The following is a 24,959-nucleotide window of genomic DNA, read 5'->3' on the forward strand; positions in this document are numbered from 1 at the left end:
ACTTCATGGAACCACAGCACGCTGCTGTGGAGCTTGCGGCACTACGTAAGCACTACGTGAGCACATCTTTCAGTGAGCACATCTTTCTCCTTCACTGCATCCTAATTTTACACTCATAAAATATGCAAATATGAAGAAAAATGATGCTTTAAAAAGTGGTGTAATTAACATCCAGGCATGGAAGCATATACCTGCAATCCCAGAACTTGGTGGAGAGGCTGAGGTAATGGGTCCCTTGATGTCAGGATTTGGAGAACAGCCTGGGCATTACAGGGATACACAATCTCAATGAAGAAAGCGAAGAACCTAATTAGATACGAAGCTGACTCATCACTATTTCTAGTGGTGGCTTAGCTGAGTTTAGGATCTCTGCCTGCCTGTTTGTGCAGTGGCCCAGTGAAAGAGCTCCGTGCAGGACATGTCAGCATGTATGAGGCCATGGGTTCTATCCCCAGCAGCACAAAATTTAAAAAATAATGTTCTAAATACGAAGTTATTCATTCATAGAGCTCCCCCTTACTTTTTTTTTTTTTTTGTCAGTTTAGGAACGATCAAATGTCAGGAGTGTTTCTTTTAATACTATAAAACCAGTATATTTCTTGGCAGTTAGTTTAGATCACCACAACGGCCTTTCTCCTTAATGGATTTTTGACTTGTCTTTCATTTTTTTTTTTTTTTTAAAGAAAATAGTTCACAATATGAGGACTAGGGTTTGGGGTGGGATGAATCATGTGTTACAAAAACTATATTATCACAAAGATTTCCACTCATTCTATAAAAAAAGGTACTTTAGGTCACATTTAAAAACTAATATATCCCTGAATATGAAAAAGTGCAAGAAGTTAATTTGAAAAGTATGTATAATTCAATATAGAATCACAGATTTCTTTTTTTTTGTTGCAAAAGTTATCATTTTTATTGCCATAAGAATACCATATGCTTATTTTAGAACAATTATAAAATAAAGACAATTTAAAGGAGAAAATTGCAATTGTCTTTCATCCTATCATTTCATAAGATCCTCTTTTATCATGTAAAAACATTTCATAGGCTCCCCACAAAAGTTATATTCATAGTATTTTTTTTAATTTTTAAATTTTTATTAACATTTTCCATGATTATAAAAAAATATCCCCCATGGTAATCCCCTCCCTCCCCCACAACACTTTCCCCTTTGAAATTCCATTCTCCATCATATTACCTCCCCATCTCAAACATTGTACTTACATATATACAATATCAACCTATTAAGTACCCTCCTCCCTTCCTTTCTCTTCCCTTTATATCTCCTTTTTAACTTACTTGCCTCTGCTACTAAGTATTTTCCTTCTCATGAAGCACAGATTTCTTTTTACATATTTTCTCACACAAAATGTTGCTGTCTTATTGTTAAGATAAAATGTTACATTCAGATCTCTGAGAGCTTACTCTTCACAGATGTAACTTTGTAATTTTTTAGAAGAAAGCAACAACTATAATTAATAAAGGAGCAAATTTTCAAACAAAATCAGAATTGTGTGGGGAGGGGAGCAAGGAGTAGACTTGTTTCAGTTCACAAAGTATTCCTTGAATTTGCAGTTAAAAAATGCAGGATGTCAGAAAAAGTTCACAAGATGTCAACACAATTCAAGAGAGAGAGAGAGAGAGAGAGAGAGAGAGAGAGGGAGGGAGGATAACTGGAGAGTAGAAGGAATATGGTACACAACATAAACATTTCTCTTCATGTGTTCATGCAATAAAATCTCTAGAAATAGATGAAGTTTTACTCTAAACATTAGCTTAGGTGATTTATCAAGCTCTTATAGCGGAAAGTACAGTTGCTGTACATGACTCCAAATTTAAGGCAAACTATATAACCCTAATATGTATCCCCATATCAGATTTAGACATGATACATACTAACTTCGTTTTTGTCATACTAACCATATTGGAAAAATAATATTAGGAAAATCTGCCTTTTGCTCCCAACTTCTTGTCTTTTAATGTCAGACTAGTCTCTTAAGTTCTGGCTACTTCTGTGGCCAAAGCCTTTGGATAACAGAATTCTTGTGAACAAAGTATCCTGCTGCTTATTCACATTTTGCCCCATCTTTCACTTCCTTCCACTCTCCCCTGACTGTCAGATCACAGGAGTGCAAGAGCTGCATTCAAGTGTTTGAAAAAAAAATGCATTTCCTTAAAAATTAGGTTCCCCGTGCAAATTTAACAGGACCAACAAACAACATAAAAAAAATTGTTTTTAAGGAAAAGGAGACAAAGGCTGGGCTAAAATGAAGGCTGAATCCTTTAAATCAGGGAGGAGGCAAAAAGGGTCAGACAAGGGAAGTGAAAGGAAAAGCAGGGCAGGAGGAGAGGCATGAAGGAGAGGAGGGACTGAAATTAGAACAAGAGGCTATGTTTATTAATAACCTTACTGACCCACGGGCCCCTGACACAAAATACATTAAGGATTCTTGGGACACTCTGGTCTGTCACTCACAGGAGGAGCAAATCAAGTGGTACTGTAGACTGCAAACTTTTCTGAGAACAGATAAAATGAAAAAAATAAAAATGATGAAGGTACAGCCTCACAAGGAACATGAAGATGCCTTGTGGCCCAGGGTCTCTTTCTTCCCCTTCAGAACCCTCCCCAGGAGGGCTACCTTCCGAAAACGTTGTTCTCTGAGTTGCCAAAAGAACACACATCCCAGGTAGAGGACAAGGCTGATGTAGGAGGTGATAGCCGCTTCTGACCCCATCGCTGCGCAGACGCCCTGCTTGCATTTTGACACATACTTTCGGATCTTTTACCACGACTTTTTAAAAATACATAAATTTATGTCTGCTAAGTAAAATCGGAGCCCTGCTGCTTACTCGTTCTAAATTGCTTTTCCCACTTGATAAGATGTAATAAATATTTGCTCATATTGTTTAGACCATTCTAAATCATGGCTTTTATGTCACCATTATAGACCTTTATTTATAGATACTGGATTTCCTTTGGCCTGGTTCATTATGTCATTTGTTTCTTTGATTCTGGGGCTGGGAATCAAACTCAGGGACTTGTGCATGGTACACAACTACCCTATTACTGAGCTACATTCCAGGCCTGACTATAACTGCCTTTATAAATTCTTGTCTTATATTTCCATGTCCTCTGGCTAAATCATTCTAGGAAAAAATTCTGCATAAAAGACTTATTATTTATCTATTATGCTTTTCAGAGTTGTCCTCCAAAGCAGCTTTGCCAATTTATCTTCCCACTCCCAATGCCTGAGAATCAGATTTCAGAAAACATTAACTCTGCTTAGGATAAAATAAGAACTTTAGCATCCTATTATTTGTATTTTTCTTATTATTTGTGATGACAAAATTCTTTACATTTCTTTTATTTTAACTTTTTTTTTTTTTAAAGCTGGTTGTGGTGGTGCACACCTTTAATCCCAGCACTTGGGAGGCAGAGGTAGGAGGATCACCGTGAGTTCAAGGCCACCCTGAGACTATATTTCCAGGTCAGTTCTGGCCTAGAGCAAGACCCTACCTTGAAAAACCAAAAAAAAAAAAAAAAAAAAAAAATTTTTTTTCAGGGGCTGGAGTGATGACTTAGCAGTTAAGGCACTTGCCTGTGAAGCCTACGGACCCAGGCTTGATACTCCAATGCACATATAAACCAGATGCACAAGGTAGTACATGTGTCTAGAGTTCATTTGCAAGGGCTGGAGGCCCTGGTGTGACCGTTCTCTCTCTCTCTTTCTACTTATCTCTGTCTTTCTTTTTCTTTCTCAAATAAATAAATAAAATAGTATTTTTTTTAAAAAAATATTTTTTTAGACCTGGTCTTACAGTGTACCTTAGACTGGTCTGGAAATCACTGCCCAAGTTGATCTCATATGTTCAGCAGTCCTCCTGCTTCAAGCTCCAGTGTGTTAGGATTCCAGATGTGAGCTACCATACTTAACTGTTTTAATATTTCTTGACTGTGTTGGTTTTGTGCACACATGATTTCCATGAACCCCTTCATTTTGAGACAGGGACAGGGTCTTACTCTAGGGCAGGCTGGCCAGGAACTCACTCTATAGCCCCAGGTTGGATTCAAACTCATAGTAGTCTTACTACCTTAGCTTCCTGCATGCTGGGGTAATAGGTATGAGTCACCATGCCTGACTGATTTCCATGTGGTTTTTAAAAAAGTTTTATTTATTTAAGTTTTTCTCTGAAGTTCCGTGGAGATATTCATTGATTTAAAATTATATATATTTTCATGAATGCATACGTGACGTATGTGTATGTATGTTTTTCTGCATGTGCACATGTGTGCATGCGGAGGCCAGAAGTTAACATGAATTGTCTTCCTCTATCACTTTTCCACCTTATTTTTATGACACAGGAACTCTCACTGAACCTGGAACTCACTGATTCAGCCTGACAAGCTAGCCAGAAAGCCAGAGGATCCTCCTGTCTTCATGTCTGCAGTGCAAGGACTATAGGCATGTACAACCATGCCTGGCATTCACTTACTTGTACATGGGTGCCAAGGATCTGACCTCCGGCTCTCATGTTTCCATGGCAAGAAATTTATCAACTGAGCCATCGCCCCAGCCCCTAAGTTGGCTCTTGGTTACCTCCCTCCCTCTTTTCTTTCCTCCCTCCCTGTCTCCCTCCCTGTCTCCCTCCCTCCCTCCCTTCTTCCCTTCTTCCCTTCCTTTTGTCCTCCCCTCTTTATTTCTTTTATATTAAGAACTGTACATGGTGGTTTACACCTGCAGTTCTAGCAGTTTGAGGTACAAAATTTCCCAGAGGTGGAGGCCAGTCAGCTACATAGTGAATTACATAGATAGAAAAATGATGGATAGATAAATAGAAAGAAAGAATGAATGAATGAAAGAAAGAAAGATAGATAGGGATAGATAGGTGCTAAGTTATTTTTTAGGTGCTAAGTTTTTTTTTTCTTTAAAAAAAATTTTTTTTTGGTTTTATTTATTTATGTGAGAGCAACAGACAGAGAGAGAAAGAGGCAGAGAAAGAGAAAGAATGGGCGTGCCAGGGCCTCCAGCCACTGCCATGGAACTCCAGATGCATGTACCCCCTTGTGCATCTGGCTAACATGGGTCCTGGGGAATCGAGCCTCGAACTGGGGTCCTTAGGCTTCACAGGCAAGTGCTTAACCGCTAAGCCAACTCTCCAGCTCCAGAGCTAAGTTTTTAACCTTTCCACTATCACATGTTCAGAGGTAGGTAGCAAGTCCCAAGAATCCTCCTGTCTCTACCTCTTCAGTCCTGGGATTATAGGCAGGTGCCACTATGTTAAGCATTCATTTTTACAAGGAAGCTAGGGATCTGAACCCAGGTCCTCAAGCTTGTGTGACAGCACATTTATTGGGAGCAATTCCTGGTTTGTCATTTGGTACTTAATTGTTAATGTGTTCATGTATGTTTATGAACTTAGGTGAATAATTATTTTCCTTTTTATATTTTTTTCTTTTGCTTTTATGGTTGGTGAGGCCTTGTGCATCCCAGGGTAAGGTCACATTAACCTGAATTTCCTTCATGTCTGCTGTGGTGGCTCTTTTTACTTTCAAAACCATTTAAACCTCTCATGTTTCTGGAATTTGATTTGATATCTGTGGTAAAAATTTATTTAATGAATCCTCTATTCTTTTTTGGGAGGGGAACTGTATGGTCATGACCCTATTTCTGTATTTTAACCTTTTATTTCATTATCTATTTTGTCCTTACTTTCTCCATACCTTCCCTTTTTCTTATTTCAAGAATATGCTTTTATATCCAGTGACACAAGTTCTTCCTCACTTAGTAGTTTTCTGGGAGTTGTGCTCTTAGTTGCTCTTCTTCAGGAATTTACCACATTCAGTGTGTAAGTGGGTTCATTTACACATTACTGAGTGAGAATTTGAGGTTTCAAGTATTGGGTTTATTCATGCAGGAATAAACCAAGTGTTCTCTCTTATAAATCTGGAGTTTCTTCATGTAGTTTTTAAAATTTATTCCATGCTATTGTGTGTGCATTTTCCTATTACATTCTATTATTGTTTGCTGGGATAAGAATTTATTTATTCATTTTTATCTCATATTTTCCCCTGTATTGGTTTTTCATTCTAATAATTTACCAAATTGGCACATTTTGAGTTATATAGACATATAATATTACTAGCTGACCGACAAGATTTTTTTTGCCTTTTTATAGAATTTCTTTATTTTTCCAGTCTTATTGCAAAACATAATAATTCCCAAATTCTTTAAATTATTTCTTAATGTAAATGCTTCCAATATTTCATTATAAAGCATGAAGACGGATACATTGTATTTTTGGTGAGCTTTAGTCTTTGGATTTTTTGGGGGGGGGTGTTAACTTCCAGTCTTTCTTCTTGGCCCTTCTGTTCATTACTGGGCCTGTTTTTACAGGTTCTGGAAAAGTTTGACCCTTTTCATGCTTAAGTGTTCTCTGTGTATACAGGCTTCTCCTAAAATTTCTATTGCTTTTTCTTTTCATGTCTAAATGCCCTGTTCACTGGTAGAATTTTCCTTAATTCTAAGGCATTACAAATTTGAACTTTCTTGCTTCACATTAAACTACCAGATTATTTTCTGCCAACTGAGCACTTAGTGCCTTGCATAAGATATTATATTTTCATATTTTAAGAAAATGCTAAACTATTTTTCTCACATATAAATTATCATTTCATTTGAATTTGCTGACTTTTTGCCAGTGGGAAGTAAAAATAACCTGGAACTTTGCATATGCCATGCAAAAAGGATTGGTTCCATGGGTTAAAACAATATATGAAGAGGGGAAAATAACCCTACAGCAACAATTGACAATAAAGCTGACATTGTGTTGGGAAGGCAGAATGGTGAGTACCTTTTGAATGGGCCAGGTCTATTAAATTGTGGGGCTTGAACAATGACACTGTGTCACCATCAGCCAGCATGTCTTCACCTCTAAGTTGTGAGGTAATACAAAAATTAGAGACAACTTCCATAAAGCATGTACTTTGGCATGTGTCACCTAACAGGTACTTAGCACAGTTACTGTTGGATCTGTTAGATTTGAAGGCAGGTATATAGACCATGTTTGCAATAGCAGATGCAAAGTAAGGGCCCTCCTTTACCCTGACCCTTTTCTGTATATAGCCAGTCCCATGCATTGTTCTGGGGTATGCAGTTAAATTTCTGCCAAGGTCGTAGGAACTCTTGCTTCCTAGCTGGACTGCTTAGTTTTCTTCGTGCCTATTTGCTGTCCTATACTGATGGAACATGGCTTGTGAACATGGAGATCCTATCGTCCTCTGAGGGAGACCTTTTGATAATGCAATAAATTAAGTCATTGTCCCTGTGTGGCTGGCAGTTAAGAGCCTTGTCAGCACTTGCTAAGTTTTTAGCCTAGAGAACACCTCTACTATTATGAAACTTAGGTTTTAAGGAAGCAGACAAGAATTTTCTTCAATTTTTCTCAAAATGAAGATTGAAATCTATTATTTTTTTAACCTGGTAGGAGGTTATCTATATTATTATTATTGTTTAAAATCAATTATCCTACACTCTGAATTCTTTTCCTGTTGTTTGCTTTATCTGTTCTGCTTCCCCAGAGGGGCAGAATTAAGGCCCCCATTTGGTTTTTATTAGCGTAATCAGTTAATAGCTGTTCTATAATGCTTTACTTATTGTGTTAATTTTCTGTAGTTATGTCCACAGGCAGCTTCCTGGAAGACCACATTAAAAAAAAAAAAAGAATCTAAGTTACTTCTTTAATGAATCCAGTTACGACTTATAGTTTCAGCTCAGATTATTGAATACTATTGATCTGCAAGGGTATTGAAAAAAATACCTAAAGCATAACTGGTATTTTATCAGCGAGCTGTGGTTCACCTAAGCATTCCACTAGTGAAGAAGTACAAATGCAAATCCAAGTGTCTCCAGCTTGTCCATTACTGTTGGGGGATTTAATGGGAGTGCATCCCAAGTGGGGGTTGCTAGTCACAAGACTAATTCTTAAACTAAAATAGAGCTTCAATTCAGATCATACTGACAAATGAACTTACCCAAAGGACAACAAAAAAAATCTGTTATAAAATTGATAGATCAAGCCCTCATGTTACTTGCATTCTGTGTTTGGTTTATGTTTTATTGTATGTGTGTGTGTATGTGTGTTTATGTTGTTGTGTTTTGTTTATTTTTTGAGTCAGAGTCTCATGTAGCCGAAGTTAGCCTCAAACTCCATATGTAGCTGTGTCAACCTTGCAAGGGTTGTTATAGACGTGCACCACCACATTTACAGAGTGTAAGTTAAATGAAAATACTACTAGGTCTAACTGTACTAGCTAAAAGCTCTCTGGTACTCAATTTTCTACTCTATAAGATGAGGTGTTGGGATGAAAACTGTAAGGTTCATCTCAGCCTATGCAGCCTATGAGATGCTGTGGCCCTGGCTGCTCCATTCAGTGGCTCAGGGGAAGGTGCTTTATAAGTGAGGGCATCTGGATCCAAATGCTGCTTGTCATTGTTCAGTCTCCAGAGATAATGGCTGTGGACCAAAAAAAAAAAAAAAAAAAAAAAAAAAATCAATGCTTTGTATTAGTTACTTGAATGTTCTTTCTATGAAGTGCTTGGGATTGGATTTATCTCGGATTTTGTGTTATTTGGGAACATTTGAATATATATGGAGATCTACTGAGGATGGGGCTCTAAACAAGAGATTCATTTATTATAGATATATTTTATATAGCCTGAAAATTTTGGGTTTGGGAGCAGTTCAGAATTCAGGCCTTTGGATTACAGATACTCCATCTATATAAAAAAAAAAATAATGTTGTTAATAAAGCCTAAGCAAAACTCTAGTTTACAAACTATTTCCTAATGGTTATAAGAGAAAGATGAGAGAAGGCACTAGATCACAGATCATGGGATACCTGTGGGATTTGGGGCAGGTAATCTTAGCTCTCTCAATCTTTTTTCTTTCCTTTATCACATAGGATCAACATAAGGAATATTCAACAAAGAAGTTTCTAAGAAAATCAACAACCTTGGAAGAATTACCAGCCACATACATCAAGTAAGAAGTCTGATGTTCTACAGCCTCCAGGGCCTAAAACAAGTAGTGTATGTGGCCTGTGATTGTGTAATCACTTAGACCAAGGTGTGCTTGTGTGCTGGGAATTTTATGCAAGGAAGGAAATGAGGTCTCCTGCAATTGCCTATTGGGAAGGCACAGGTTAGGTCAAATGCTGAGTTTAAAATCAGTCTGGCACAACACATTGCCTGCATTGCATCCTTTCAAATGCAGCTCACAGTGATGGAGCATGAGAGCTTCTCTTCAGGTAAAGCCCTCAAAGTGTTGAGTGTCAAAAACATCTCTTAAAGTAAAATAAAAGTCATAATTTTTCAAGTGGTAATGTATATATTCAATGGCCAGACCTATATTCTTTTATTTGTGTCTGGGGCTTCTATTCCTTGACATTATATCTGAAGAAAATTATCAGAATGATTCTTCAGAACTACAACTGTATACAGCATCTGTCGGTCATCTGTCATAAAAATTATGGCATCATAAAATTGCTGGGACTAAGGACTAGATTTGAATAATGGAAGAGCCTAGTTAATATGAGCACCTAGTTAAGAAATATGCAGCAGTGACTTGGTAGAGAAAACCTTTATCAATGTGTGATTGGAATTTTCCCTTACAAATACTGTTGGAGATTTTAATGTGAATGTATTCTACACAGACTGTGATATTCACAGGACTATTATTCAAAAAATGGGGTTTCATGTCAGAGCATAGGGACAAATTAATTTGCTTGATGAATAACAAAAGAGGTTCTTACCTAAAAATAAATGTGACAAATTGGCCCTCAATGTTAGGTTGCATTTCTTCTAAAAGTTTGAAAACTTGAACTACTTCATAATTCTTACAGATATAAATATCAGGTCTTTAAAAGTAAATACTCAGTCTTGTTCTGTGTTTTGCATCTCACCTAGCTCCTGTTTCTTGTTGTGTAATAGAGGCTCATTAACTATCATGAAATAGGAAGATAAAAATACTTAGTTAGTTTTTAAAAATAGTTATTTTAGGTTCATAGTACTAAGCATGAATTCTCTTCTGTGTAATGGGACTCAAATCCAATCAAAAAGTGGTTAGTTGATCCTGTATTATTATGCCAGTGGGCACATCCTGCCTGGAAGGTCAGGAGTATAAAACACAGAGTTCACAACTGAGTAAGAATGCTGTTAGCATTTTCTCCCAGTAGCCTGCATAACACCTTTCAGCACTATTAAAGCTGGCCAGTGGAAGGAATCTTCCAGCTCAGTTCCAGCTTGTTTTCTCCATGTCCTTTGAACCAAACATGTGGTGTCTCCAGCAATAGTTTTACTATCTAGTTCTGGTTGACATCCAATGGCAGTGGCAATAGCCTGGATTGCTTTGGGGAGTTCAGGAACCTTTTTGTCTAATAACTAGTAGGGAGTTAGCCCACACCTAGCACAGGGATTTCCATTTAATAACCTTATGGCTTCTGGGAATGGCTTTGTGCCTTCAGTAATGTAGCCCCTGATACATTGGCCATGATCCTGTAAATATTCCTTCACCCATGCTCCAGTAAGCAACCGTAATTTAACTCAATGGTCACAAAAGAGAAGAAAAATGGAAAGAAAAAAATATTAGCTATTGAGAACTTGGTGCCCTGTTGACCAATAACAAAATGGATTATCCACCTGGGCACCAAAGAAGAAGCACCTCAGAGGCTATAGCAAAGTGCATTTGGCCAGTGTGTGTTTAATCTTTAAAAACTGAGAAGCATTACATAACAATATGTATTTGAAGACCCCTTGAAAACATCTTCAGGTGTGACATCACGGTTCACAGATTCCTGTGAGGGCCCAGCAACAGCTACCCTCATTAAATGGGGCCTGTTCACAGTCTGCCACCATTATTAAGTGTGATTGGTGAGCCAGGAGTGGCACATGTTTATAATCTTAGCCCTCAGAAGGCTGAGGCAAGGGTACTACATAATCAGTTTGAGGTAAGCCTGGGTTATACAGTGAGACCATGTCTTTAAAAAGATGTGGCTAGCAGCTGAGTTAGACTACATGCTACATTAGTGAATGGACTGAACGCTCTTGCATTGGCTTCAGGATGGGTTCACTCTTTTGTTTGCCAGCCTTGTCTATGAGATAGGCTGGACATGGCTAGAGTTTGCTTCTGGTGTATTACCAAAAGACCTATGTTCTGATAGGCTTGGTCTTCAGCTACAGGTGCTGTTGGGAAGGTCTGCAATATTTAGGGAGTGAGGCCTAGAAGAAGGAAGTCAGGTGACTGGAGGGTGGCTAATCCTAAAGTGGGATATGGGGAGCCTATCTCCTTCCTCTCTGTTTCTTTGCTTTCCAGGGGCCATGAGGTGAACAGGCCTCTGCTCCTTGCTCCCCACTATGATATACTATGTCATCACAGGCCCAAAGCAGCAGCACCAGGGGATCATGGACTGACACTTTTGAAACTGTGAGCAAAAATAATCCTTTCCTTCACCATAAAATTTGATTTTATCAAGTATTTTGTCACAGCATGAAAAAGCTGACTGCATGTGCCCACATGATTGAGTGAGCGTGTTTGATGTGTGTTTCCACTGCTATTGGGTTTGAATGAGTTAAAGGTCTCAAATGGGCGCTTGATGCTTCCTCCAGCCACACCAGAAGACACAACACGACACTAAGAATTAGAATTGGAGTGAATCAGTGCAAATTTCAGCTACTTCGCTGCAGCTCTAGTGGGAATTGTGCAGGATCCAAGCACTAAATAACCCTAATGACAATGGGTAGGCACTCACCAGGGAGCTGTTGAAGACTTTGTCAGAGCATATTAAAATACAGTACATTCATATAATCCAAAGTGGTACATCAGTCCATATGTCCACACATTCCTTGCTGATATTAAATTTGTTCAGGAACTTTTCAAAATTATGTCATCTGTTCAGATCTCCTTTTTTTTTTAGTGATAAAAATGTGGTAAGAATGGAGAGAAAATCAGAATAATGTACACTGGTGGAAGTTTTATAATTGAAATCATTATTGCCTAATATACCATTGCTTTAATCAGCTGCATCATAAATCAATGCTTTTCACAAGTGAAGGTTTAAAATAAAGTGCTGTTATACAAATTGGGCCTCTTAAAAGGCATGATGCAATTGAGAAGCTACTGAAAATGGATAAAAAAGTGCTTTCTGAATGGATACATTGGTTCTAGCATTTTATCTTCCACTTAATTAAAAAAAATATATTACCTGGTCCCTTCTTAGAAATTACATATTGGAGGTTACTATAATGGCCAAGACTTTAACCCATTAAAAAAATTTACTCCCAGGAACAGTTAATATTTGATGTTTAATTGCTTTTACTTGTTAGAGAAGAAAATACGTTTCCTTCCTTTCTTGATTGACTTTTCAAAAATCACCATGTGAGCTATAAAGATGGTGGGGATTAATTGATTTTCAAAAACTCATGTGCTACACACACACACACACACACACACACACACACACACGTAAGATGTCTCATGTGCCAGAAACTGGTGCTCTCTCCTGATAACTCTGCCAGGCAGGCATTACTCTCTCCATTTAATAGATCAAATGCAGAGACCTAGAGAGGTGAAGCGCTTACAAAGGGTCACTTAAGTAGTAAGTAGTGTGAGTTCGTATTCTTTCTTTCGAACCTTCTTCTAGCTGTGTGTCAGATCTATGTGTGGAGAGGTCAGCAGAGCCACCACAGAATGTGATGGTAATGGTCCCCATCCTGGATCAGCTAATCCTTACAGGCAACTCAGCCTCATCAGATTCTGGTTGTGTAGCAGGCATTGCCACACCATCTGTAAAAGCCCAAATATGGTTTGCATTTGTGTCTTGTCCGTGAGTCTTTCACAGTCATGGAGTTAGAAGAAGCCACTTAGCCAGTTTTATCACCCAGATCAACTTAGAGGAAGTTTTTCATGGGAGTTATGCATCCATGAGCAGTGAGGCTAAGCGTTTTTGAAAATTACCATGTACAGGTTTCACATGGTGTTGCCAACCCTTACTTCCTTGCTTTTTAATATTTATTTATTTATTTAATTATTTATTTTTGAGGCAGGGCCTCACTCTGTAGCTCTGGGATGGCCTTGAACTCATGGTGACCCTTCTACTTCTGCCTCCCAAGTGCTAGGATTAAAGGGGTGTGCCACCAATGCCAGCACCTTGCCTTCCTTGTTGCAAGAAAAAGAGGAAGCTAGGAAGACAACAGCATGGGAACAATGAGGAAAACCATTTATTTGATTTTGTCAAGTTAGTTAATTTCCATTTCAACATTGTTTGCCTTCCCCCTTTGCAAGTCAGTAAATCTAGTACCAAAAGCCAAGTTTTTCTTCCTTATTTCTTTCTTTTCCCCCTTTTGCACAATAAGGAAGAATTTTCTGTCTCTTGATGGTGGCATAAAGCAAGTGCTCCACTACAGGGGTCTGACAACAAGCCTCGCTGATTTATACTGCCCTGGACTTGTGGTCAGATGTGGACTGTCACTCGGTGTTATTGCACCTTGAAGAAACATTTGTATGTTCCTTTCGTCAGGTGGCATTTCCACAGGGTCTGGTCCTTTGTGCAGCACTTTTGTACCAGCGACGTTCCCTGGGGCTGCTGGACTTCGTGGGACAACTGGGCATCGGTCAGAAGACAAGAAAAGAAGCCCTGCTTCCCCTCTGTGACTTCACTCAGCCAGGAAGTGACAAGGCCAGAAATGATAGGATGGGACCTTGCTATGAGGTGAGGTGCAATGCTGTGAGAAAGCATCAGGGAGGAAATGGGCCCCGGATGGTAGAACAGGAGTTTATACTCTTCACAGGGTTCTCCTGCTGAATCAGAAAACACAGAAGCCAATGTATGGATATATACTTTTTTGAAAAGTTTGTGGTTTTCTTTCTCTTCCTTTATTGTCTCCCTTTCTTCTCTCTCTCTCTCTTTTTTTAACGTGTCTTTTCTATTTTCCTTTCTTCTTCATTACTAGTCATTCTCTTTGCTCAGTGAAAAGTGGTGAAATGGAGGTTTGTATATTGCTGTGGTAGGGGCCACTGGTAAATCCTCTTGGAAACTCATTGACAGTATTTATCAAGAGGTGCTAATACTTATGAGCTCTATGCCATCATATGGAAATGGGATATGTACTTCTAATGCTTACACATGTTTCTATATCTAAATGATTAAGATTATAAAGTAACCATAACTTAGTTTCAGCATTTTCTTTAATATGAGATTATGTTTATTTGACACTTAATATTTAGGTAGATAGCTAAAAGTTGCATTTGAGTTTTCCATGGGAGAGTGAAAATTGCATTGTACTCAATATCAGTAATTAAAAGTTAGGCCTGGCAGAGTAGTTGACTGTGACAAAGAGCGTCTTTTAGCAAGGTGAGTGGATAGCACTGTGAGTAGCTTTTCTTTACACACATGCAGAAAGGTACTTTAGTTAACCACATATGAATTAAGTAAGCATGCATAAGATGTAACAGTTTGTAATGACACAAGAAAGGGGTAGGTGATGCCCCTGTATGAGATTCAATAAGGGTTCCATGGCATAGGGCTTTGGAGTTCCCCGACAGCCTCCTGGCACACAACTCTGTGCTTCTAATAAGATTATGGCCAGGTTATGACTTCATCCCATAAAATATTTGCATCATCTTGAAGAAGGAAGTTATTTTTTACTCTATCTGTTTTCTGAAATTGAGAGAATTCTCAGGCACAAAATCTCAAAGACTTCACCCACACTCTTTATGTCATATTAGGGATGTATAAGAAGGGAGCAGAAATGTCATGTTTAGAGGTCACTGGGCCATCTACTCCAGAAACTGCCCTTTGGCAGTGGTTTCAGCCTATGTTATAGAAGACGGCCAAAATATAAGCATTCATACATCTGGCCAATTACACAATGCACTATCAACAGGGGGAAATTCCTTTCTAACTTCAGCTGGTGAACAGTTATGCCCCGGAGCCCAGGACGGACATGCCTTGTAACTTTTTAACCTAGTTAGTATAACTGCCAATATTATTTCTATTCATATAAATGCCTAATCCTTTCTTGAATCTTGCTAGACTATTTGCCTCAATAATATCCTGCAGCAGTGAATTCCAAAGGTAGATTATACGGTGCTTTTAAAAGTATTTCCTTTTATTCATTTTAAATTTGTTGCTTTTTAACATTACAACACAACCCTTGGTTTGGCCTTAAATGGCACAGGAAAAGGCATTTCAATCTGAGCTTTAATTATTCCAAGCACTTTTGCAACTATTATTACAACCCTATCTTCTATACATACATTTTCCATTTTGTCACTTATAATCTTGATTAAATGAAATGACTTACATAAGTGGTTTTCTTGAACAAGTAGCAGGCATGGGACAAAAAGCTCTTTTTCATATTCAAATTCACTTATTAGACAAATATTTTTTGAGCACCTATTTGCAGAGGAACTGTATTAAGTTTTAGAGAGGCAATTTTGAGTAAGACCGGTCCTGGTTCTGAAGGTTCTTATTCTTCTACAGAAGGAGACAGTGAAATAGTAAATAAGTATATGAAATACATGGTCTTAGGTCATGCTGACCCAACCCACTTTCATGGGCTCCACCCACTTCCTCACGTTGAATGAGATTTTGCTTCTTGACATTGGTTCCTTGTTCTTTAAACAGTATATTATGATGACTACACAGTATTCACATTGCATTAGGAATTAGAAGAATCTAACAAAGTTTTAAAGTACTTGGTGTGCTGTGAATAAGTTATACACCAAGTCCACATCATTTGATACAAGAGACTTAAGCATCATGAGATTTTGGTGTCTGTGGGTGCTGGCACTAATTTTCATGGATACTGAAGGACAACTGTATTACAAGAAGATAAGAATGACTACAAAGGGTGTTGGACATCTTTACATTGTGTGGTCAGTGAGTCATGCTCTGGAAAGGGGTATGGTTGGCTGACCCCGAGGAGTCATCTCTGTGACATCTCCAGGTGGGTGATTGGTTACTCAGATGAACTTACAGTCCAGCCACTTGTTAAACATGTGAATGGATCAAGGTTGAACCTTAGTTACAAGTTACCTAGTAAGTGATCCAGTCAATGCAAGAGTAACCAGTTGCCACACTTTCTGAAACTCTGAAGTATTAGAGTAGAGAAATCAGAGAATTTAGCCTGTGAGACTCTGGTTGCAAGACCTGACCATGGTCTGGACTAATCCAATATATGACTTGGGACAAGTCACCTACTGGCTCTCATCCAGAGCATTCTCTTATATAGCAATGAGAGTCAAGCCTGCTTCCTTCCTGGAGGATGGGGAATTGAGGTAATCTTATGTGGAAGTTATTTATAAGCTGCCAAACAGCATAAAGACTTAATTATTATTCTTTTTTTTTTTTTCAGAAAAGAACTCATGTTTCAAATGCTGGCCTCCAATACACTATGAATCTAATGATGACCTTGAATTTTTGATTCTCCACATTCCATGCCTTCCAAATACTGAGGCATAGTGTATGTCACTATGTCTGGTTTTGTATGTTGTTGGATATTAAACCCAAGGCTTTGTGCATGTCAGATGTGTGCTCTATAAACTGAGGTACATCCTCAGATATGAAGTTTGGTTGTTCTTGCAATCAATTGCAATCATTGGTTTTCAGCACAGGGTACTTTAAGACAAAAGAGAGAGTGGAACCCTGGGCCCAGCACATGTTAGCCATGAGCTCTACAAACAGGCTCTATCCTCAGCTGCCCTGGGTGTTTGGGGCTATTTCCTCAGTCCCTGACTCTACCTCTGCGTTGTCCCACCGGTGATGTCCGTGATGTGAAACCATGAGCCCCAGGGCAGACATCAACATGGTGGTATTTTCTGAGATTGCCATCTATTTCTTAGGGACTTTGGAAGTGAAATGATATTGAGCTCTTGCTTGTAGATACAGTAGACTGGAAGTGGATTGCTCTTATTTTGCTTATGGCTTAATCTTCTCAGGTCAGATTCACCAAACTTCTCCATGAAAAGATAGAGCCCTTTTCTGAATTCTCCCAGAAAGCAAAACTGTTAAAATTGACCTGATTACCTGTGTTTAGCTCCCCACACTGTGCTCTGGTAAAGTAGGCATATACTCTTTCCTCATGTTACCTCTTGTGATTCTTTTTAATTGCCCCTTAAAGTAGTTTTTTATTTCTTTATTTTTTTTTCCATTGAGGCAATTTGAAGCAGAGGCATGTGCAGCTCTGCATAATAATGCATTATGAAGGCATTTCAAGGAATAAATTATTAGGATTGTTTACACGCATGGTTCAAATTTACTGGCAAATTGGTTGGGCCTTGGTTTTATGATGTAGCTGCCGGCTAGGCTCCTTGTGGGTGAAAGTCTGAAATAGGAGAAGTTGCCCTCTGCTGTCCCACACCACACTTCCTCTGCCTTCTTCCTGCCCTTTCAACACCTTCCTCCTTCCCCCGCCTGAAATCACTGTGGGATTGTCAGGGAATTGGCACCTTCACATAAAGGCATTTGGTGAGTCCTCCCCAGGCCCCACCCCTCACCAAGGTGAGATGAGCAAAGGAATAAATCTTCAATGGTATAATTTTAGATGCTCTGGCATCTGGGAAGGGCGGCTATTTTAGGCTGTAGGGCTTTCTCCTTGACCTGGGATGACACGGTTTTGCCTGCTTCAAACGTGGCCTGCCAACCCTGCACACAGTCCTTTTAGCTCTCAACGTGCCTGCCATTCCTGAGGTGGCTTCTTCATCTAGAACCACGTGTGCTTGCGCAAGCGCAAGCGCTTGCATCTGTTGACAGGTGCCTACATAGGCTTGTTGATTGGTGTCACTCCAAGGTGGTGATCCGGGACACCCCTGGGGGTAGACAGATGGTACAGACTTCCTTTCTCATTGCGGGAGGAAAATCCCTGCTCCAGTTTCCGCATGTCCCTCAGTCTTCATGCATTATCAATTGCTCAGTCACCATTGTGTGAGTCATTCCCGAGGAGCCAAGCAGGTTTCCAGGTGACAGTGTCTGAGCTTTGCCACCTACACTTTGTGGCTGGAAGTTGCATGCTCACAGCAGCTCTCTGACCACCCTGCTTGCTGTCTTCCCACTCAGGCTTCCAAGGCAGCTGCTGTCTTGCAGACCCCCTGCACTTCTCCTGCAGCAGATGGGAGGAACAGCCTGCAGAAGAGTGGAAGGTGGCCAAAAATAACAGTGTTTTCCTGATGAGGGCGAGATGAGAGCCAAGATCATCATTGGGGTAGAGTATCTTGTTCCTAGTTTTACAACCTAAAACGTACAAAGATTTTACAGCGAGGAGATATAAAGTCAGTAAAGAACAGGAACCTGAGACAAGTTTTTATTTTTTAATTTATTTTTATTTTTTGGGTTTTCGAGGTAGGGTCTCACTCTAGCCCAGGCTGACCTGGAATTCACTATGGAGTCTCAGGGTGGCCTCAAACTCATGGCGAGCCTCCTACCTCTGCCTCCCAAGTGCTGGGCTTAAAGGCATGTGCCACCACGCCCGACTTATTTTTATTTTTTTAAAGAAATTTTGTTTCTCTTTGTGCACAAAGAGAGAAAACAGAAGAGACCTGACATACTTGACTTTCTAGATTTGAAGAGAGAGAAGAAAGAGAAAGAGAGAGAGAAAGAGAGAGAGAGAGAGAGAGAGAGAGAGAGAGAGAGAGAGATAGCCAGGAATAGAAAGTTATAGAAAAGAACACAAAGGAAAAAAAGATAAGGAGGTACCCTTGTCTTCCCTTTCTGGGTGTGGAAACAGATTCAGTAGCTCTTCAGTGTGAATAAAATAAATTGGGTCCTACAGTACAGGGCACTTGAAATTTGCTAATGCGAAATCAGAGCCATGACTGAATCCTGATCAGTGTTGGCTTGGATCTGCTGGGTTATTCTCATAGTCTTTCTTGAGGATGAGGCTGGCATCTCGAAGACTTCCTCATGCATACATCTGATGTTTGATGCTGACCAGCCACTGCTGTACCCTCAGCTAGGGAGGCCTGGTGGAATTTCCCAACAGGGTCATTGCATTCAGCCTGAGCCACCTCAGCATCTCATGTTTGTGTTAACTTTTATATTGTCACTTATTTTATTAAGTGTGTGTGTGTGGTGGTAGTATATACACAATTATGTTCCCATATGTTCTCTGTGTGCTCAATTGTGGTGGGATGTGCTAGTCTGTGGCTGATGTGATTGCCTGCAGTGGCTGGAGTGAAATTCCGCTATATCACTCTTTTTTTTTTTTTTTAAAAAAATTTTTTATTTATTTATTTGAGAGCGACAGACACAGAGAGAAAGACAGATAGAGGGAGAGAGAGAGAGAATGGGCGCGCCAGGGCTTCCAGCCTCTGCAAACGAACTCCAGACGCGTGGGCCCCCTTGTGCATCTGGCTAACGTGGGACCTGGGGAACCAAGCCTCGAACCGGGGTCCTTAGGCTTCACAGGCAAGCACTTAACCGCTAAGCCATCTCTCCAGCCCCGCTATATCACTCTTAATTCCATTTTTGCATTACTTGAGCTAGAGTTTCTTACTGATTCCAGAGCTTGCTGTTCGGGTTTTTTTTTTTTTTTTTTTTAACTTCTAATTTAATCAGCTCCATCCAGTCTTTAGTCTCTGCTGGGATTATAGGTCCAATGCCCACACCTAGCTGCTTATGTGGGTCCTGAGGATCTAATTTGAGTGGGCTCTCAGACCTCCTCAGGCCCTCATGCTTGCATAGGAAGTGCTCTTAACCCCTGAACTACCTCACCAGCCCTCACCCTTGTGCTTTTTACCTGGCTACTCAGGCCTCCAAAAATGAGTGTCCCAAGGGAACAAGGAAAACACTGAGTCATCCTTTTGGTACAATTGAGACACATATTGGATCATCAGTCTCAAGGTCAGCTCCGGTTCAAAGGGAAGACACAGAAATACCTTCTTAATTTGGAGATGCATTATAGCATGCATACACATGTCTTAAAACTCCTAAGATATCTTACTGTGATGTTAGCTCTTCCTTATTCCCAACCTCTGAGAGTATGTATTTATAGCTGCAAAAGTCCAATTAGGATGTTGAGAGAGTGAGTGCTCATTGGTAGAACACTTTTATGCCCGTGTCTATGTTTCATGTTCAGCACCACAGAAAAAAATGTCTTTAATGTATTTAGTGGCAAGGAAGGAAATTCCCATTGGCCAGGAGAACAAGATGATAGACAAGAGTATACAAAAGAGGGGATAAGATGAATACCTGTAGAGTTGAATATGGTGGCACACACCGGTAATAATAGCACTGGGAGGCTGAGGCAGAAGAATCTTAAGTCTGAAGCCAGCCTGGGCTACATATGGTATTGCTGTCTCAAGATCTGGCGAACACTTACATACACAGAGGTCATAGGTGGAGTGTGATAAGGGAGAGGGGACTGTGACCACAGTGTCAGAAGGTATAGGAGGCCAACAGGACATAGGGATACAATGACTCACATTCTCTCACTCTGGAGTGAATGTTCTTACATGCCTTGCTCAAGCCAGTATGTTTGCTCTCAGTAACTTATCTCCTCCTTACCTGCTTTATCTTTCCCTGGCTCACCTGTGTCCCACCAAGTGCCTTTTCTTTCAGATACATTATTTTGTTATAGATGGAAACTCTTGACTGTGCCTCAGTGTCCTGCAGCCATGGCTTTATATTTTCTGGTCATGACAAAGGCTAACCTTTTGTTTCTTTCCCTTCTTACTTGCAGACCAATGAACTCTTTTTTTTAAAATCTTCATTTCATTTATGCATTTTTATTTTGGGCACTCTTCTTTTATAGGCACTGTCTCCTAACTTCTTGAATCCTGTCTTATTTTACATGTGACTCATGTTTTTTTTTTTTTTTCAGCTCTGATCTGTTTTATCCTAGCAGCAAGTGGTCCAGCACAGAGCCACAGGACATCAGGTACACAGTGCCCATCATCTCTACCAGATAACAGGTTGATGCTTCCCTGAGAATGGCTTGCTGCAATCCCAAGACTTTCAAATGAGGTTTGCTGTTCTCTCTTTTGTAAGCATTTCCTACATTCCATCATCACTAAAACGACTTTTCATTTTAGCCTTTAGTTTTCAAATACCACCCAGTGTGGAATTCACCTTTTAATCCTCATGTAGACTAGGTTTATTTTTTCTTAGTACAAAGCAGTACCTAACTACTGTAGAAAATGTAGGACACATAGAGAAGGAAAAATGAAACAAACATTATAGATAGAAACATTGTTAATACCTTGATGTTGGCCCCTCTCAACATTTTCACTTCTATATTTATGGTTTTTGCAGACAAAAAATAGTATCACAATTTAGATGGGTAATTCTTTCCTTTAAGTCATGTGCTGGTTTATAGAACCCATTCTACTTATTTATTTATGTGTACAATTGCTCTGTATATAATATGTGTGGTATGGTGTATGCCTGTGTATGTACGGATGTGCTTGCCATGCACATATTGAGTGGAGGCCAGAGGGGAACATCAGGAATCCTCTTTTATTACTCTTCAGTGTTTCTTTGAGATGGAGTTTCTTAACCACAGAGCCATCGCTACATAAAGAACAAGTTCTATAGAACTCTAGTCTCCTGCCCTGGCTGATTGGATAGCGCTGGCCATCTAGCTCCCACTGGGATTGCACTGCTCTTTTTTGGTATCTGGGATTGGACCCTTAGTAACCATTGGGGTGAGATTTGTGGAATTTATTACTTCCTAGAAACTTCAGGCTGGTAGAGGTCATTCTCGAGAAACGAATGAAGGTTATAATGAGAAACGGAGGAAAAACAATGGCTTGAAGGGCAAGAATTCCTTGTACCTGGCACTAGAGGACAGTGCATTGTACAGTGTAATGAATTTTGTTGCATGGCCAAGTTTCCTTCCCTCTTGTCTTCATTGGTTGGTCCTTACCTTTGTCTCTATTTGAGAATCTCTGTTTTTGTTGACTATGGGATTATGATATTTCTTTTTTTTTTTTTTTTTTTTTTTTTTTTTGGTTTTTCGAGGTAGGGTCTTCCTCTGGTCCAGGCTGACCTGGAATTAACTCTGTCATCTCAGGGTGGCCTTGAACTCATGGCAATTCTCCTACCTCTGCCTCCCGAGTGCTGGGATTAAAGGTGTGCGCCACCACGCCCGGCTGGGATTATGATATTTCTAACAAGTCCTGGCTAAATTGTTCTTTTTTAAAAAAAAAATAATGGTGTGTGCACACATGAATGCGAATCATGCATTCCACGGCAAGAGTGTGTTGGTCAGAGGGTAGCGTTGAGTGGTGGTTCTTGCCTTCTGCTTTGTTTGAGGCAGCCTCATCTTGTTAACTGCTGTGCTAGGCAGGCTGGCCCATAGACTTCTGGGAATTCTCCTGTCTTCACTCCCATCTTGCTCATAGGTCTCCTGGGATTACAGATGCTGTTACTACTGCATCTGGCTTTATGTGGATTCTCAACTCTGGTACTTAATACCTGCATGACAGACACTTTATGTACTGTGACTTTCCTTAACCCCTAATGATCATTACTTTACAAATTATTCTTTTTAATGAATAACATATTATGTATATCATATATTTATCCACATTATAACTTTGATGACTGAAAAATGTCCCCTGCATTCCTGATGTTTATGGGAGAAGTATAGTTAATGAATGAAACTTAAGTTCTGGTGTTCAATAGTGTTGAGTTCTTTCTGATTTTTGGGAAAATTAAATACCATTTCTGTTTTTTACCTGTAAAATGATTAAGATCAAAACAAGGCTAAATTATACAATGAGTATAAAAGCTCCCAACATGTTATCTGTCACACAAGGAAGGGTTCAGTAAATTTATTTTAATATTTATTTATTTGATATTATTGAGATACTGTCTTATTTATCTCAGGCTGTCCTCAAACTTGCTATGGAATAAAGGATGATCTTGGTTGAATACCTGATTTGCTTGCCTCCATCTCCCTGGAGTGCACCACCATGCCCAGCCCATTTGCCATTATTAGTAACCATAAGTCAACTTCTCTGCCAATATCCTTCCTATTTTTCACATTACAAACAGAATTTTGCAACAAACAGCTTTGCAGCAGAATATCTATATGTCATTATTCCTTGAACTAAATGTCTCAAAGCTGAAATACAGGATCAAAGATCATGACCATTAAAGGGCTTAAAACATGGGCTGACATTGCTGTCTTTGACCTGCTCTAAGTTGTCATTACACTAGCATTTGTCATCTTTCTCTTAACCCTTTCCCTGGATGTAAAGACAATGCATTTACTTCCATGTCCTGGATGTAGTCTATGCTCAACTTCCAACAAAATTAAACACGGTCACATCTGACATTTGGGACTCCTTGAGGTAATATCTAAAAACACGTAGCTTTTCACTCACATTATAGACAGACATGGATTAAGATTATATACCACCAGGGGATATGGATTAAATTTACATTTTGAGAATTGACTTCAGGGTTGCTAAAAATAGTGAAGGATATGCAGCCATTGTGAGCAGTGTTTCTGATGGTTTGAAGGACGTCAGATATTGTCAAAGACTTATGATATCTGTAAACCTTTTTCTCAAATGTTCCTAGCAATAGGGTCATTTGGAATATGAATATCTTTATTCTTTGCCCTACCTGGAACAGCCTCCAATCTACATTTGTTTATCCTGATTTCATGACTTGGGAAGATATTCAAAAGAAATGTGGTCACTCTTTGGGAAGAAACATGGCCTTTGTCCTCAAGTAGCATAACCTGTGAGCAAGTAAATATGCAAAAGATCATAGAAGACAGGTGCACTTGCCAGAACAAGAGGTGCACGTCTAAGGAAATACCAGATTTAGTATTTCAAGAGCTGAGTTTTACATAGTCACTTATTCCATTGGGACTTGTTTCATTTGGTTGAAGGTGATAGAATTCATGGTTTTTAAATTAATTATTTACTTTGAGAGACAGAGAAAGAGGCAGATAGAGGGAGAGAATGGGCATGCCATGGCCTCCAGCCACTTTAAACAAACTCCAGATGTATACACCACCTTGTGTATCTGGCTTACGAAGATACTAGGGAACTGAACCTGGGTCTTTAGTCTTTGAAAGCAACTTGGATTTCTGTCTGAACTTGGGAAAGTGGAAGACTGGCAATATTGAGACCTTTTCTACCAGAAAAATAATGTAAAGGAGGTGACTTTTAAGTCATGGAATGAATTTTATCTTTTTTCCATAGTCACTACCACTCCCTACTGCCTCATCTACGCTACGTTACTTGGTTCTGGTATTTATATGTGAGCTACAGCTGGGGCTAAAGGGAAAGAAGCTATTGTTACTTCATAGGGTGTCAGAGGAGGAGCAAAAAGAGTCACTGATGAGATGGTTCAGTCAGTAAAGCAATTGATGTGCAAATGTGAAGACCTGAGTATGGAGCCCCAGTGTCCATGTGTGTGACAGGCATGGCAACATGTACCTGTGATCCTAGTGCTGGGGAGGCAGAGACACGAGGATCCCTGAGGTACGATGGCTAGCTAAGTCTAGCTGTATTGATGAGCAGGAGGTTCAGTGAGAAACCTTGTCTCAAAGAATTAGTGGAGAGTGATCAAGCTAGATCTTGATGCAAACCTCTCGCCTCTACACACCCTCACACACATGCAAGTACATCTGCGCTCACATGCGCACTCACACACATACATACACACATATACAAGTATCAAAAAGATCTGCTAGAGCTCAGATATGCTGGGTGAGTAGGAATTTTCTTTGTAAGTGTGTGCATGGGTGAAATGGGGGCTTGACCACAGAGGCTCCACTCAGCCCATGATAATCATACAATAATGGCACATGTGTTTATTGGATGACTGATCAGATGACTGAGCAGTGAAGAGAGTTTCTAGTGATGCTCACACTTTGCAAAGTACTTCATGTGCAGGCCATGGTTGAATTGGAGGGAGATGGATTAAGTGACTTCCCCAAGGT

General features: G+C 39.6%; 1 protein-coding gene across 18 annotated transcripts in view; it reads left to right on the top strand.

The window, feature by feature from the left end:
• LOC123459276 overlaps nucleotides 1-24,959 on the top strand; it is a 116,197-nt gene that overhangs the window by 27,628 nt on the left and 63,610 nt on the right. For 4 of the 18 annotated variants that reach the window (XM_045145047.1, XR_006636179.1, XR_006636174.1 and 1 more), the window contains exons 1-5: nucleotides 6,708-6,847; nucleotides 8,966-9,045; nucleotides 11,374-11,484; nucleotides 13,577-13,768; nucleotides 20,877-20,933. In XM_045145047.1, coding sequence (XP_045000982.1) covers nucleotides 6,740-6,847; nucleotides 8,966-9,045; nucleotides 11,374-11,484; nucleotides 13,577-13,768; nucleotides 20,877-20,933 — 548 coding nt within the window. In that variant the 5' untranslated portion in view covers nucleotides 6,708-6,739. Of the gene's footprint in view, nucleotides 1-6,707; nucleotides 6,848-8,965; nucleotides 9,046-11,373; nucleotides 11,485-13,576; nucleotides 13,769-16,415; nucleotides 16,524-18,115; nucleotides 18,261-20,876; nucleotides 21,020-24,959 lie in introns of those variants that run through there. The other 14 variants (XR_006636181.1, XR_006636186.1, XR_006636184.1 and 11 more) reach the window with 10 other exon arrangements.

This window comes from Jaculus jaculus, chromosome 3 (assembly GCF_020740685.1).
Source record: "Jaculus jaculus isolate mJacJac1 chromosome 3, mJacJac1.mat.Y.cur, whole genome shotgun sequence".
In the NCBI taxonomy this organism is placed as follows: domain Eukaryota; kingdom Metazoa; phylum Chordata; class Mammalia; order Rodentia; family Dipodidae; genus Jaculus; species Jaculus jaculus.